General features: G+C 35.9%; 1 protein-coding gene across 1 annotated transcript; it reads left to right on the plus strand.

Annotated features, from left to right (window-relative positions):
- Positions 1 to 1,157: 1,157 nt before the first annotated feature.
- Positions 1,158 to 14,656, plus strand: LOC105067893 (alcohol dehydrogenase 1). The gene is made up of 9 exons (XM_010953565.2): positions 1,158 to 1,285; positions 3,317 to 3,415; positions 5,764 to 5,902; positions 9,594 to 9,681; positions 9,835 to 10,054; positions 10,251 to 10,511; positions 12,134 to 12,269; positions 13,101 to 13,239; positions 14,450 to 14,656. Exons 1-9 carry the CDS (start codon positions 1,229 to 1,231, stop codon positions 14,472 to 14,474), a joined length of 1,164 nt encoding a protein of 387 aa, XP_010951867.1. The 5' UTR covers positions 1,158 to 1,228; the 3' UTR covers positions 14,475 to 14,656.
- Positions 14,657 to 14,975: the final 319 nt, after the last annotated feature.

Consider the following 14,975-nt stretch of genomic DNA (forward strand, 5'->3'; position numbering starts at 1 on the left):
TCATGCACTGTGAAGGATTTCAGCAGAGAAACTGCTCCATTGGCTTCCTCACGGGATGCCCCGAAGGATACTGGAAAAATAATGTCTAAACGATGTGAATGAGGGGCAACCAAAGCGGCCAAAGAACTCACATTCTTACTCTGCAAGTTACTAAATGGTGCTCTTGGTGTTTTCTGATCTATTTCCCTCAGTATCTTTCTCCAGCAGAAGCCAAACATCAAAGAGTAGGGCCTAGAATTATGAACTTTTAACAACGTTCCCTAAGAGATTCTTATGCATTCTGATGTGGAGAAACACTGCGCTACGCAAATAATAAAAGGTTAACGTGACGATGACCACCATCCTTATGCTCAGGAGCAGCAGCGCTGCCCCAAGCCCACATTATGCAGAGGCCCTATACCTTGATTGAGCTTAATCCTCTGATCTGAATATGCTACCTATCCTCTTATTTTACATCCTATCTTTCTTCAAGATGCAGTTAAAGTCTCACCTAAATCAAACTCTCATCGTTTATAATGACCTCACATTGTCTTTACCATTTGTCACCTTTATCACTTATTTCTCAGCTTTTTTAAAAAATTGAAATATAGTTGATTTACAATACTGTGCTGGTTTCAGGTATACACCTGAAGTGCTTTGGTTTTACATATATATAAAAGTATATAGATTAAACATACATATATATTCTTTAGATTCTTTTCCACTGTAGGTTATTATCAGATATTGAATATATCTCCCTGTGCTAGACAGAAGGTCCTTGTTGTTCACCTGTTTTATATACAGTAGCATGTATCTGGAGTAGATTGTATCATTATTTGTGCTTGTTCATCTCTTTGACTCCTGGAGACCCAGTGTTATACTCTTACCACCTGCCTCTAGCAATACCTTTCATGCAATTGATACTCCAGAAATTCTCACTGTCAACTAATTAGGAGTTGATATTTCTCCCAGTTTCTAACACTTTATTCACTTTTTTATAATCACTTCATTGCCTTTTTACCCATTGCTACTCGTCAAATTATTCTCCTCTTACTAAACATCCTCCCTAATCATTTTTTCACATTCCTTTTTGTCCTTCACTTTCACATATTTGCCAACTGCTCACCTTTCCGGTTCCCCCATGCTGACATGTAATTGTGTAATTATTCTTAATAACCTTCAGGATGTACAAATTATAAATACCCAGCCTAGTTTGCCCAGGAACACAGACAAAGAAGTGTTCTCTCGGATGTCCCTACAAGACACCAAGGAAACCAGAAAACTCATCATGGACACTGCAGGCAAAGTAAGTGCTACTTTCAAAATAGATCTATACCATCTTCATTAGTTATTATTATTAGTTAAGTGCACATTGAAACAAAATTAAGACATTTTCTCCGAACAGATTATCAAAGATTTTTGATGATAATACTCAATGTCTTCCCACCTATGGGAACATAAACACTGCTGTAGGGGATATAAATGGCTACAAACTTACTCAGTGAGAGTTTGACAGTGTTGTACTAAAAGCTTTAAATGTGTCCCTATCATTTAACACAGAAATTTATTTCAAGGAAATAATTATGTTGTTTTTATGCATTTATTTAATCTGTTTCTTAGTATTTGACATATGTTGCTTCCAGTGTTACACTCTCAAAAACAATGCTGCAATTAACCTGTTTATAAAATGTTAAAAATGGGAACAGCTGGGTGCCAGGCTTACAGCTTTTCCTCCTTTACCTTTGTCTTGAGTTTTCCAAGTTTTTGCCTTGAGTGTGTATCACTTTTGAAATAGGAAAACCATAACATATGTTTTTACTTATTTTTATTTGAACTTCTCTTGTGGTATTTGTCCCTTTTCCTTGTGTTATAAGATATGTATTATCTCCTCTATTGATATCTAAGTTTCTTGAAGACGATGGATTTACACAGCTCAAAATGTCTTACAGTAATTAACACAGTAAATTTGCAAATGAAACAGACATAAAATTATGAAGGGCACTAGTACCACCAGAAATTAAGGTATATCAAAAAGTTAAAGTATTCAAATCATTCAGGTGCTGGAACAAGAATAAAGAGAAAGAAAAATGGAATAGAAACAGCTTCCAAAGAGAAACTTATAAATATAAGAATTTATATAATTAAGGTACTAATTTAAGCATAAATGAAAGAAACAATTAAGGGTTCATGCTGGTACAATTCATTTAGATTCTATAACTTCATATTACACAAAATAACTTGAGGTGGATTTAAGGGTTAAATATTTAAAAATCAAACTATAAAAATCTGGGAAAAGGATAAACAGATATTTGGTCTCTAGATGGAGAGAATTTTCAAAGTATAGGAATAGAGTAAATAGCAAAGAAAAAGATATTTTTATGAATCAAAATTTTAAAATACCTGTGTTATATGTGTACATACACATTTAACTTCATAAAAAATTAAAGGTTAAAAATCAAGAGGGGAAAATCATGTATGACAAGTCAATAGACAACCCATCACTCCTTTAACATATAAAGAGGTCAAATGATTGATTAAAAAACACACCAAGATGCCAGTAGATACTTACATAAAATATATGATCAAATGCTCCACAAAAAAGGAAATTATATGTGACTAACACAAAGATGGAAGATATTCAATATCCTTAATGTTAAAAAAAATACTAATGAAAACAAACAGCTAATTTTTTCTGTCTGTAAGATATTTGATTTTCAATGACTATAGTCAGTGCTAAAAAATGATGACATATTCTTCTATAATTCTAGAAACTATGCCAAATCATTCAAACTTTCTGTAAAAAGATTTAGAAATTCAGTCCTAACAATGTCTCTATTCTTCCCCAAGTAAATCTTACATTAGGAAATGAGACAAATCAAAATTATAAACAAAGTTGTTCATTACAATATACTTTATAATGGTCAAAATAATGGAAATAATTACATGTCTAGTTGGTTGCATATTAAGCAAATTAGGACATATCAAATGATGCAATATAAAGTAGTCATTTAAAATTATGATTATGATTTTGAAGTCAAGAGAAACTGCTTATGCATAGGTAAATGGCAAATGTTCAATATATGGTGGCTGTTATTAGCAAAAAAAATACAAAATTGCTTATATGACATGATCTCTACTATATAAAAATTATTTTAAGAAACTGAAAGGAAATATGCTAAAGTTTTAACAGCTTAAGTCTGAAGTTGTAATGATCTTTTTTCCTGTTTCTTTATGATTTTCTTATTTTTATAAAGTTTAGCAAGTAAGTGTCATTTGTATGATCAGAAGTTAAATGTTATCGTTAAATGAAGTCATTTTATTGTCCTTGGGTCAACAGATAATCACATGCCGGGCAGCCATTGCCTGGGCAGCGAATTCTCTTTCAATTGAGAAAGTACAAGTTGAGCCACCAAAGGCTGGGGAAGTTCGTATTAAGGTAAATTTAAATCTTTGAACCTTTACTTTTGAAGGGAAATGTAAGGAAATCCTATTTTATTTTATATATATATATATAAACAAAATTTGCTTTTTTGGCTTCTCCACTTTCCTTAGTAAAAGAAGAATCTTAAAAACCAAGATAAGTGAAGACAGTTAATGAATGTTTGAGATAGTCTCAATAATTGTAAAATGTTGGTAGTTCACTCACTCATTATAATTATTTTTTTAAGAATTGAAATTTTTACTTAAATTATATAATACCATAAGCCTACATACTTCACAGGGGGACCTAGAGGGTGTCTGAAGTGTTAGTTCTTTTGATCTTTGAGGGAAAGGGGACAAGAAATGCATTTCCCCATACTTCTATGATACAGAGTTGATAACAACAAATAGTGACTAACAGACTAACTTTTCATCTCTATTGTTTTGTGCTCATTCAGACAAATTCTGAAATTATAATGAAAAAGTGCTTTATGTGGTAAAGTTCAATTTCTATGAATGAGCAGCTAGGGCTTACAATGGCCTTCAAAGTGATGTGGAAGAATTAACAATTACTGAATGGAGCCCAGACCAGGGATGGGAAAACACTGACCTGTCGCATGGACCCTGCCACTCTCAAATCAACCTCTCAGTCAATACACCCCAAATTTTACAAAAGTGTTACATACCCAAGATTAAGAGTACTATTGCTTAGAATCTTATTAAACATTAAATTCACTTCTCTTCTAATTTAAGACCAGGAGAGTCAACACTCAATTCAATGAATACAACAAATACTGAAAGTTATATGCTTCTAGTCCATACTGTATTTGATCAAAGTAGAATGTATAGAAGGACAGTTGGAAGAGTAACAGAGAAAAGGAGTGAAGGGAATTGGAAAGATGCCAAAAGGAAAAGGAGATGGAGTGCAGGAGGAAAGTAGAAAAGGATGGATGGGCAATGAATGACAGAACAGGAGAATATGGGAGCTTAACACTAAAATAAATTAATTCCATGTCTGGAGTTGTGCTGCAGACTTTATTTCACCAGTGAGAGACGGTAGAGAAAAAAATGAAAAGTAATAAGAATGTACATGAAGGAAGGAGTTCAGTATAACTGACATATTCAGAAGCTATATTTCCCTATTAATTTTTCATCCAAATAGCATTTAATATTTGCTTATTGTGTACTGGGTCACCATCTGCTGAAATGTTTACAGTTAACGAGTCAGTGTTCTCTGTTCTTACACTGATACTCTCCTTAACTACAAAGGCTACACCCTAATTAATAGCCCTCCAAGGTGGAAGCTGCAGCAGCAAGGATCTGAGCAATATCACCCTGAACCCTGAATAAAGTCAAGGTTGAGGTTGAGGACTGGCTCTGCCTATAAGGACGGACAATCCCACCTCCAATTTAAGCTATGGACGGCTTCCCACAAATAATTGCACATTCTTATTTGATGTGCAGAACAAAACTACTAAGGAGATTCTAGCCTGCTGCATACATAACATAACACCCCTAGCCTTTGATAGCATCTTGAAGCCATTTTAACACTATGGAAACCAAAACTGCAGTATTTTTCTCATGACAATATCGTCTCACCTGTTTGCCACAATCATATACCAAAGTTGTTCCCAGTGTTCCAGCTATAAATATTGCCTCTCTCACTACAGACACTGAGAAAACTAGTCAGTATGCTTGGGCAGATGCTTTCCTGGTTGAATTCCAGGCAAAGCAGTAATACAGGGTCTATAGTACATGAAATGGTTCATTTCTATGATTAGTATAAGTGGTTGGGCCTAGCCACAGACAAGAAAACTTAGGCCATTAACTAAGAAGTTTTAAAACTTCTCAATATCAATTAAATTTTGTAACAGTTAGTTTAAGTTAAACTGATTTTACATTATTAACTTAAACAGTGTTTTCAAATAGAAGATAAAATTTTTGTAAATCAATTTTCCCAGAGCATTGGAAAACATTCGAGAATATTGGGACTAAAATTCTTGGTTTCTCAATGGTGGTGCCATCGATACATGATCAAAAACTCCTTCATTGTATGCAATTGCCCTCATATTTCAAAACTAGTTGATGACATAAGATATTCAGAGTAGATTTCAAAAGATCTAGTTTAGTTCCAGGTCTCAACATGCACCATGTGATTTGGGGCAAGTAATTCTAAGTCTTCAAATCTCCCTTTCCACATCTCGAAATTGAGGATGATAAGATCTGCCCTGTGTCTCTCTGGGCATTGTTATAGGAATCAAATGAGCTCATATTCATGTAAAAACTTGTAAATAATCAGCCTCAGATAAAAAAAATATAAAAATTCCAAACCAACTGATACTTGGTCACTTAATTTCTATGCAGATGACTTCTTCGGGGATCTGCAGTTCTGATGATCATATACTAAAAGGATTATTCCCAGCAAACTTTCCTTTAATCCCAGGCCATGAAGGAGCTGGGATTGTGGAGAGTATTGGCAAAGGAGTGCGCTCAGTGAAACCAGGTAGGAGGTGATCTTTCCACAAGCAGCCTGCCATTAAAATGCATGAATATGTTTGTAGGAGAAATAAGTTGGTTTGCCTCTAGATTCTTTAACTGCTCGCATATCGTGATATTCAGTGTATTCAGTGATTCCAAGAGTCACACAGTTTCCTTACTGTCATTTCCAGCAATCCAGAGGGGCAGTGGCTGAGCCAAGTATATAATCAGAGCTGAAGGAGAGTTGAGCAAGGACCAGTGTACTTCTAAATAGATTGAAAACTTTAGGAGTGAGGATTGCTTCTTTTTTTAAATAGACAATAAAACTGTATTATAAACATTAAACATGCTAAGTGATTAGATCTTAATTGTTCCCAAGACTGAAAGAAATTATAATTACATGACACAATAGAAGTGCTAGCTAATGCTACAGTGGCACTTATATTGCAATATAAATGTATCAAATCAATATATACTTATACACAATGTATATCATATATCTCACTAGAATTTTTTTTCTAATGAATTGTTTCTCAACAGAAAGGGGACTTTTTGTAATCTGGCAAATTAATTTATTCTGACATTTCAGAAGAATTCAAGTGTTTCTTTTTTACTGAGATATAGGTGATATACAATATTATGCTAGTTTCAGGTGTGTTACATAGTGATTTAACATTTGAATCCATTATGATACGATCACCACTGTAAGTCTAATAACCATTTGCCCCCCCAAAAATTATTATAATATTATTGACCATGTTCTTTTTGCTGTACATTACATCCACATGGCTTATTTTATACCTGGAAGTTTGTACCTCTTAACCCCGTCACCTATTTTGCTGCCTCACCCCTGTCCCCTCTGGCAACCACCTGAGTGTTCTCTATATCTATGAATCTGTTTTCATTCTGGTTTTTTGTTTGTTTGGTTGGTTTTTTAGATTCCACATATAAGTGAGATCAGATGGTATTTGTCTTTCTCTGTCTAACTCCTTTCATTTAGCATAATACCCTCTGGATCTATCCATGTTGTTACAAATGGCAAGATTTCATTTTTATGACTGAATGATATTCCATTGTATAACATTGCGTGTATACACACACACATATACACACACACCTTATATATATGTATGAATACATATACATATGAATACATGTATTCAGTGTATGTGTGTGTGTGTATATATATATATATACCACATCCTCTTTATTTATTTGTCTATTGACGGGTACTTAATGTTGCTTCCATATGTTGGCTATTGTAAATAATGCTGCAATATATGTTGGTGTGCATGTATCTTTTTGAATTAATGTTTTGTTTTCTTTAGGTAAGTACACAGAAGTGAAATTCATATGGCAGTTCTACTTTTAATTTTTTGAGGGACTTCTATATTGTTTTCCAAGTGACTTCACCAATTTGTATTCCCACCAGCAGTGTGTGAGGGTTCCTTTTTCTCCATGTCCTTGTCAACACTTGTTATTTGTTGTCTTTTTGATGGTAGCCATTCTGACAGTGTGAGGTGATGTCTCATGATGCTTTTGATTTGCATTTCCCTGATGATTAGTGATGCTGAGCATCTTTCATGTGCCTGATGGCATCTGTACGTCTTCTTTGGAAAAATGTCTATCAGGTTCTCTGCCCATTTTTTAATCAGGTTGTTTGCTTTTCTAATGTAGAGTTGTATGAGTTCTCTTATATACTGTATATAACCTCTTATCAGATACATTGTTTGCAAATATCTTCTCCCGTCTCAGGAAGCTTGCCTTTTCATTTTGTTGATAGTTTCCTTAGCTGTGCAAAAGCTTTTTAATTTGATGCAATCGTATTTGTTTATTCTTAAGGGACTGCTTCATATGTCTGTGTATATGTGTGTGTGTGTGTATATATATATATCTCCCACATACCTAGGACGTACCTGTTCAAGGTTAGAATGCAATGAATGTTTGACAAATGAATGTTTGACAAATGAATGTTCTAGTCAGCTAGAATATAGAATTTGAATTTTTGTTGACACGATAATAGTGACATTTCAAAGAATCAAAGAAAGTAAATAAATGCTCTTCCCCAGGCATATCAAAAAGTATCTTGACACAGCTACTCTTGACATATATGGAATGACCAGAGTGAATAAGAGCAATCACACAAATTAAGACACTACCGAATCTCACAGCTTGGAGCCAGGCACACACAGAGATTAAGAAAGTGCGTGGTCAGGACATTCACGTAACTACCATCAGGGTATTCATTTAGCAAACAATTATGGAGTGCCTACTGTGCATCTGACACGGGCACAGAAGGAGAAGCAAACATAAAAAGATATGGTCTCTATATCTCCAGGAAGATTATGCAAATAGGGGGTATATATACTTTAAATCCTCTTTACCTAAAAAAATTGCAGTGGAAGTTTTCATAAAATGATGAGTATTTGAAGGGAAAGAATAAGAGAGCAGAATTTGAGATTCTCCTGAATTTGAGATCCAGTGCCTTTGGGATCTTTTAGGGTCAATAAAAATAAATGTGCCTTATCTAGACTTACAAGAGATTTTTAATGCCACCTAAGCTCTCTGCAAGAGGCCAAAGGGGATTATTTCTGTTATAAACATTTGTAAGGACCAATATAGGGGCAGGTTATAGATCTCTGACAAAGATTTCTAAGTCTGTGATGACTGTGTTAATTTTCTTTCCAGACCCTACCTAGCCTGTCATCCTAGGGCCCAGGAGGGCTAGCTAATGACTGGATCCAAATGTAATCAGTATCCTCTCCAGAACTCTGCAAGCTAAAAACCACCCTCTGTAGTAAGTGCTCCAGAAGAAGCCTCTGTCTGCAGAGGGAGAGCTATTTCTTTTATTCTTTGAAGTCAGCATATTTTAGAACCTAGCCCCACTAAAGCAAACATGTGAGGGGACTGCTGTGGGTCAGTGTGCCACCATGGGGTAGGGGGACTCAGTGGAAAGGGCTCTGCTGTTATCCACCTGGGCCACATCAAGCAGGTAACAACCACTGTGGGACTTAAATCCTTCAAATGGGAAACAAAAGGGAGAGATGCTTCAAGATGGCAGAGTAGAAGGACAAGGAGCTCACCCTCTCCCACGAATACATCAAAAATACATCGATGTGTGGAACAGTTCTCACAGAATACCTACTGAACTTTGGCAGAAGATCTGTTACAATTGGAACTACAAGGAAAATCTTCATGAAACTGGATAAGCCAAGGTCCTACTGTATGGCACAGGGAACTATATTCAATATCTTTTAATAGTCTATAATGAAAAAAAATTTGAAAAGGAATATATATATATGTATAACTCAATTCCTAGGCTGTATACCAGATATTAACACAACAATTTAATTCAATTTTAAATTTAATTCAAATTTATTTCAATTTTTATAAAAGGTTAAAGTAGATGACATCTCTAATGTTCATTCCTGGTTTTTATAAGCCCATTTCCGAACTAAAAGCAGACCTACAATTATCTATCTAGCAAGAAATAACCCCAAATTTCCATCATTTACTCAAAAGAATCATGGAATTTCTGAAACCAGGTTATACAGGTTTCTCTTTCCAAACAGTCATGGGTACCATTATACTGGTTGCCATAATCTGTCCACAGCAAGTTTTCAAGCCATTCAGTGAAATTTTTATAAGCACACTGTTGTATTTCTTTTTCAGTAATATTTTAAACTAATGATTATATTTTTTTTTTCTATATACAGGAGATAAAGTCCTCACACTCCCTATTCCACAGTGTAGAGAATGCAGTTCCTGCTTGCACCCCAAGGGAAACTTCTGTGAGAAGCAAGAGTTAGTAGATTTGCCCATCTTTTATTTATTTTGTCACTCTTTTACTAAAACGCTGATATTGAGCAAGCACTTACCTGTAGCTAAAGGTGTTCCCTTCTCTCTTTGCAACCTCGTGTGTCTGTGCCGGTGCCGGTGCTTGTGTCTGCGGAACAGTGTTCTACCTTCCTCTGGATTGATGCTGGATGGGACTAGCAGATTTACCTGCAAAGGAGAAAAGATTTATCACTCTTTTGGCACAAGCACGTTCAGTGAATATACTGTTGTGCATGAGATTGCAGTGGCAAAAATAGATGATGCTGCTCCCATGGATAAAATTTGTGTCATAAGCTGTGCAGTGCCTACAGGCTATGGGGCTGCGGTTCACTCAGCCAAGGTGAGGAAAATACCTCAGTGTTAACATGTAATAGTGATTTGCCTAGAAAACGTCAAAACCAGGCCAAAACAGTCCATATGTTTGAACTAGTGTATATAGTTCCAAAAGTCTCAACTGTTGTTTTTGTTTGTTTGTTTACTTAATTACACGTGTTCAAGTTTGATTCCTGACACAGACATGCCTTGTGAATTTGCAGGTCACTCCTGGTTCTACCTGTGTGATCTTTGGACTCGGAGGAGTCGGCTTAGCCATTGTCATGGGCTGCAAAGCCTCTGGTGCTGCTAGAATCATTGGGGTTGACATTAACGAGAAGAAATTTCCCTGGGCAAGAGCGTTAGGGGTCACTGATTGTCTCAACCCTCAGAACCTCAAGAAGCCCGTCCAGGAGGTGGTCATGGAAATGACAGGCGTTGGTGTTGACTTTGCCTTTGAGGCCATCGGACTCCCAGAGACCATGGTGTGTAGGCTTGGGTCACAGTGAGTATAGGCACACCTCAGAGATGTTGCAGGTTTGGTTCCAGGCCACTAAAATAAAGTGAATATTGTAATAAAGCAAGACACACTAATTTTTTAGTTTCAGTGCATGTAAAAGTTATGTTTACACTATACTGTAGTCTATTAGTGTGTAACAGCATTATGTCTGAAAAAACAATGTACACACCTTAATTTAAAAATACTTTATTGATAACAAATGCTAATCATCTGAGCCTTCAGCAAGTCATAATTTTTTGCAATAGTAACATCAAAGATCACTGATCACACATCACAATAACAAATATAATAGTAATGAAAAAGTTTGAAATACTGCAAGAATTACTAAATGAGACACAGAGACAAAGTGAGCAAATGCTGTTGGGAAAATGGCACTGATAAACTTGCTCAATGCAGGGTTACCATAAACATTTAATTTGTAAAAAATACATTATCTGCAAAATGCAAAGTACAATGAAACAACGTATGTCTACAGATGCTTAACCAGTGGGGACACATTAAGTATAACTCTCTTGAACATACATTTTGGACCTGTAGACCCCAAATCTAAAAATGGAATGTAAATTCACTCTGAAACATTTGTTTTAAAAATAAAAGCAATATAGACTTAAAAATATGTCATTATAGTATACAAAGTTCAAACATGCAAAAAGCTACCATTCTAGTATTTCCTTTCCTGTATTCCTAGCTCTTTCTTTATATACATATTTCTATATTTAAGTATGAACGTTATTTAATTCACATATAATATTCACATGTGTTCTATATCAGAACCATTCATTTATTCGAAAAATGAGCTCCTGTGCACCAGTGTGTTAAGTTCAGGGATACAAGAGTGAATAAAATCAGCACCAGACTCTTGGCTCTGACAGTGTAGAAGAGAGAACGTAGGCATTCGATTCATTTCAGTGTGTACCTAATGTTTGTGGTCAAAGAATGAAGGAAGTAGAGGTAATGATATAAAAAGAAAGAGGCAAAATAAGGCAAAATGGAGGAAAGGGGAAGGACAGCAGGATTAAGAACCAGAAAAAGAAGTAAAATAAATAGCTATGAAGAATTACACTGTACATCCTTAGAAAATTAATTTTTTTAAATGAAGCTTCACATATGTATATGTTTGCTTTGTTTTAATAGAAATGAGTTGGACAGAGAGTCACAGCAAGTGAGAAGATCAGGCAAAGAATAGAGTGTGTAGAACTTTGAGGTGGTGGGTAATTTTATTTAATAAACACATGGTACATTCTACGTGCCAGATAGTGTACTAAATGTTTTAAGTATGATAAATCACTTAATTCTCATAACAACCGTATGAAATTGGGAGTATTATTATTTTTTTTTTTTTACAAATGAAGAAATGGAGGCCTAGGGAGGTAACTCGCCTCAGATCACACAGCAGACTGCTCTTTAGCACTGAACTCTACTGGTTCTCGAACAAGGTTCCATTACTGGCAGTGTTGAAGCTGAGGCTGAAGAAACCTTTGCCCAGGATGAGGTTTGAAATCTAGAAAATCTGTGATTCCTTCCACCACTGCTGGTAGTTGTTATTTGTGTATGGAATGTGCACATGGTTGTTATTATCCTTGTCAGACTGCTGCTTGGGACTGCTGCCACCTGAGCTATGGTGTCTGTGTCATCATCGGGATGGCTCCACATAATTCGCAGCTTTCCCTTGACGCAACGAAGGTTACCACTGGACGGACGCTGAAGGGCGTAGTTTTAGGAGGTAGGTTGGTCCCTTTAGGAAGGGACCAGTTGTTTGCTCTCATGAAATCTCTTTCACCTTTGGTAGAAACATAGAATTCAAACTTCTTTTCCTTGCCAGAACAGAGCTACAATGGTAGACGTTTCCAAAGACTTCTTCTCCGATGAGTTGGTGTATTTCGCAAGTCAATTTTAGTGCATTTAATTAAACAGGTTTTTTTACATGCAAATAAAATTTTTATCTCCTGCAAAATAGTTTTTGGGTTTTTCCAGTGTTTGAAGTAATTCAGCTAACTTCAGTTCTGGCACCAGTGGATTCCAAGTTTGTTGTGTTACTTTAACAGCAATGCTTTTTGGATAATTATATACACCAACTTGGTGTTTGGCACTTTGATTTTTGTCTTCCTAGAGAAGCCCTTATTTCCAAGCAATATTGACAACAACTTTACTAAATTAACATTCCCACCTTCATCCACTGCTCTGATGGAAAGTCCCCATGCCACCTCACTGTGTGTGAACACGGAGCAAAGGAAATAGCTGTGTAATGGTAAACCCAGGAAGCAGGTTGGAGACTGATAGTTTATTTTAAAGGGCTTTTTCTTAACTCAGTAACACATGAATATTGACTAATTTTTTTTCTCCAAAGGAGTTCTAGGTAACAGAACTGTCTATAGCAGCCACACTTAACAACAGCAGTCAACAGCTTCTGATGTACAAATGAATTAATTATCTCTCATCTTCAATGGCAAATTTTCAGAATAATCTACCCATCTCCATGGCTTATTTGATTTGTTTTCTTTTGGTTGGTTTGATATTTCTCAAATTTTATTACAATATCGTTTTTGTTTTGCAGGTTATAAAACCAGAGACTGTGTTCCCCAACTTGTGACTGATTACTTACAAAATAAAATTAATATAGATCCTTTAATAACCCATCAGCTGCCTTTTGAACAACTCCACAAAGCTTTTGAGTTGTACCATGCTGGAAAAACGTGAGTGTATTATTTGATGATCTCCTGGACCCTGAATTCACAAAGAAAATGACTCTTCAAATATCTCCAAGTGGTTTTGTGAGAAAGAGATGGCTACTGGGGCCTTCAATATCTCTGACACACTCTAACCTATTTCCTATTGTCACTAGGATAATAAAAGGTTTTACCTGAAGGCCCCTCTTCAGGAAAGACACACATTAACCTATTTCAAAGAAATGTTCAAGTATTCAGTATAACACTAAGAACCACTCTACCCAACACTGGTCAACTATGCATTAGTTTTCTGGTTACAGAAATGATCTAGAATAAGTGAGGTGACATTACTGGAGTCATAGAATCTCACAAGTAATCTTAGATGCAAAGCTTTAGACTCCATCTAGGGCATAAAACCTTTCTATATCATTTCTGACCGATGGTCAGTCTGCTCTGGCTAGTACACCTTGGAGATGGAGTGTTCACTCAATGTGTTCATTTATTCATTCAACATGTATTTAGTGATGATACACTATTTGCCAGGACTGTCCTAAGTGCTGGAGACACAGTGGAGAACAAGCACCAAGCAGTAAATGAGAGTTACTCCTGTGACGAATGCTTTGATTTTCTAATTCTGATTCCAAGCACATCTCCCTTTTATATTCTCTCCCCACCCCACTCTACCTATATCCTTTGTTGAGTGATTTTTTTTTTAAATTTAATCTAGGTCTTTAAATTTTACTTGCTATACATTGTTGGTTTTGACCTAGAATATTAGCCCATTTAAATCAGGAATGAAGAGCCAAAAAAACTCATCTAAAGTTTTCGAAACAAATTATAGAGGAGGGGGTGGCTCTAGCAGGAAGTAGACCCAGTGAAAAAGGAAAGGAACCAAGGGAACTCATTTATTCTTCCCTAATCAGACATGCTAGATTCTGGGGCTGATGGAAGCTGATCAGAAGCTATAGCAGAGGGTATAGATGTCTCTGTGATTATGTAGCCAGAGGGAATGGTGCTCAAAGCTGGGGCCTTCCTTTCACAGCTCATTTTGGACCTTGCTTTCACCAAATCCTATGTTTCATATAGGTGAACTAGAGTGAAGGTAGAGTCAGGAATAGGTAGGCAAGGCAGTTTTTCAATAAGGTACATAATTACTTTGCTGAAATCACTGTTTCTCAAGCAATTCAATTTTTTTATCGTTGCATTTTTTTTTTATCATTGCCTTTTTATGTTTCAGCATCCGCTGTGTTCTGCTGTTCTGAGATCCCAGATGATGAAAGGTGCAAGGATATCCTTGGGAACTTTCTTCTTTTCCTGTTTCATCTCCCTGAGTGTTAGTGCAATGGAAAGAGAAGCATTGGAGATGGGAATGCAGTGTGATTATTCAAAATGAAATAAGTGCAACCTGAATGTAATTATAATAAAATAAACTTCTCAGAGTACAGATGTTACATTACATTCTGTGACTTGAAAAAGAGGGGGGGGGTGGGACTTAATTGATGGCATTGTTGATATGTCCCTCAACCCAACAGATCTCTGTCATTGGTCCATGAAAGCTGCCCCTGAATTATCCCTGAGTTATTCCTTGTTCCCATCCTCAAGTTATCTTCAAAATATATTGATTTCTCTGTATCTCTCTTGCCACTCTAGGGCTTATATGATGGTTTTGCTGCTTCTACAACATGCTGGGGTATCATAAATCTTTGGAAAGCTATCTTGGGACATAGTAAGCCATTTTCTATCCTAAGGTCTTTGTACCATCC

The sequence above is a fragment of the Camelus bactrianus genome, chromosome 2 (assembly GCF_048773025.1).
Source record: "Camelus bactrianus isolate YW-2024 breed Bactrian camel chromosome 2, ASM4877302v1, whole genome shotgun sequence".
Lineage (NCBI taxonomy): Eukaryota > Metazoa > Chordata > Mammalia > Artiodactyla > Camelidae > Camelus > Camelus bactrianus.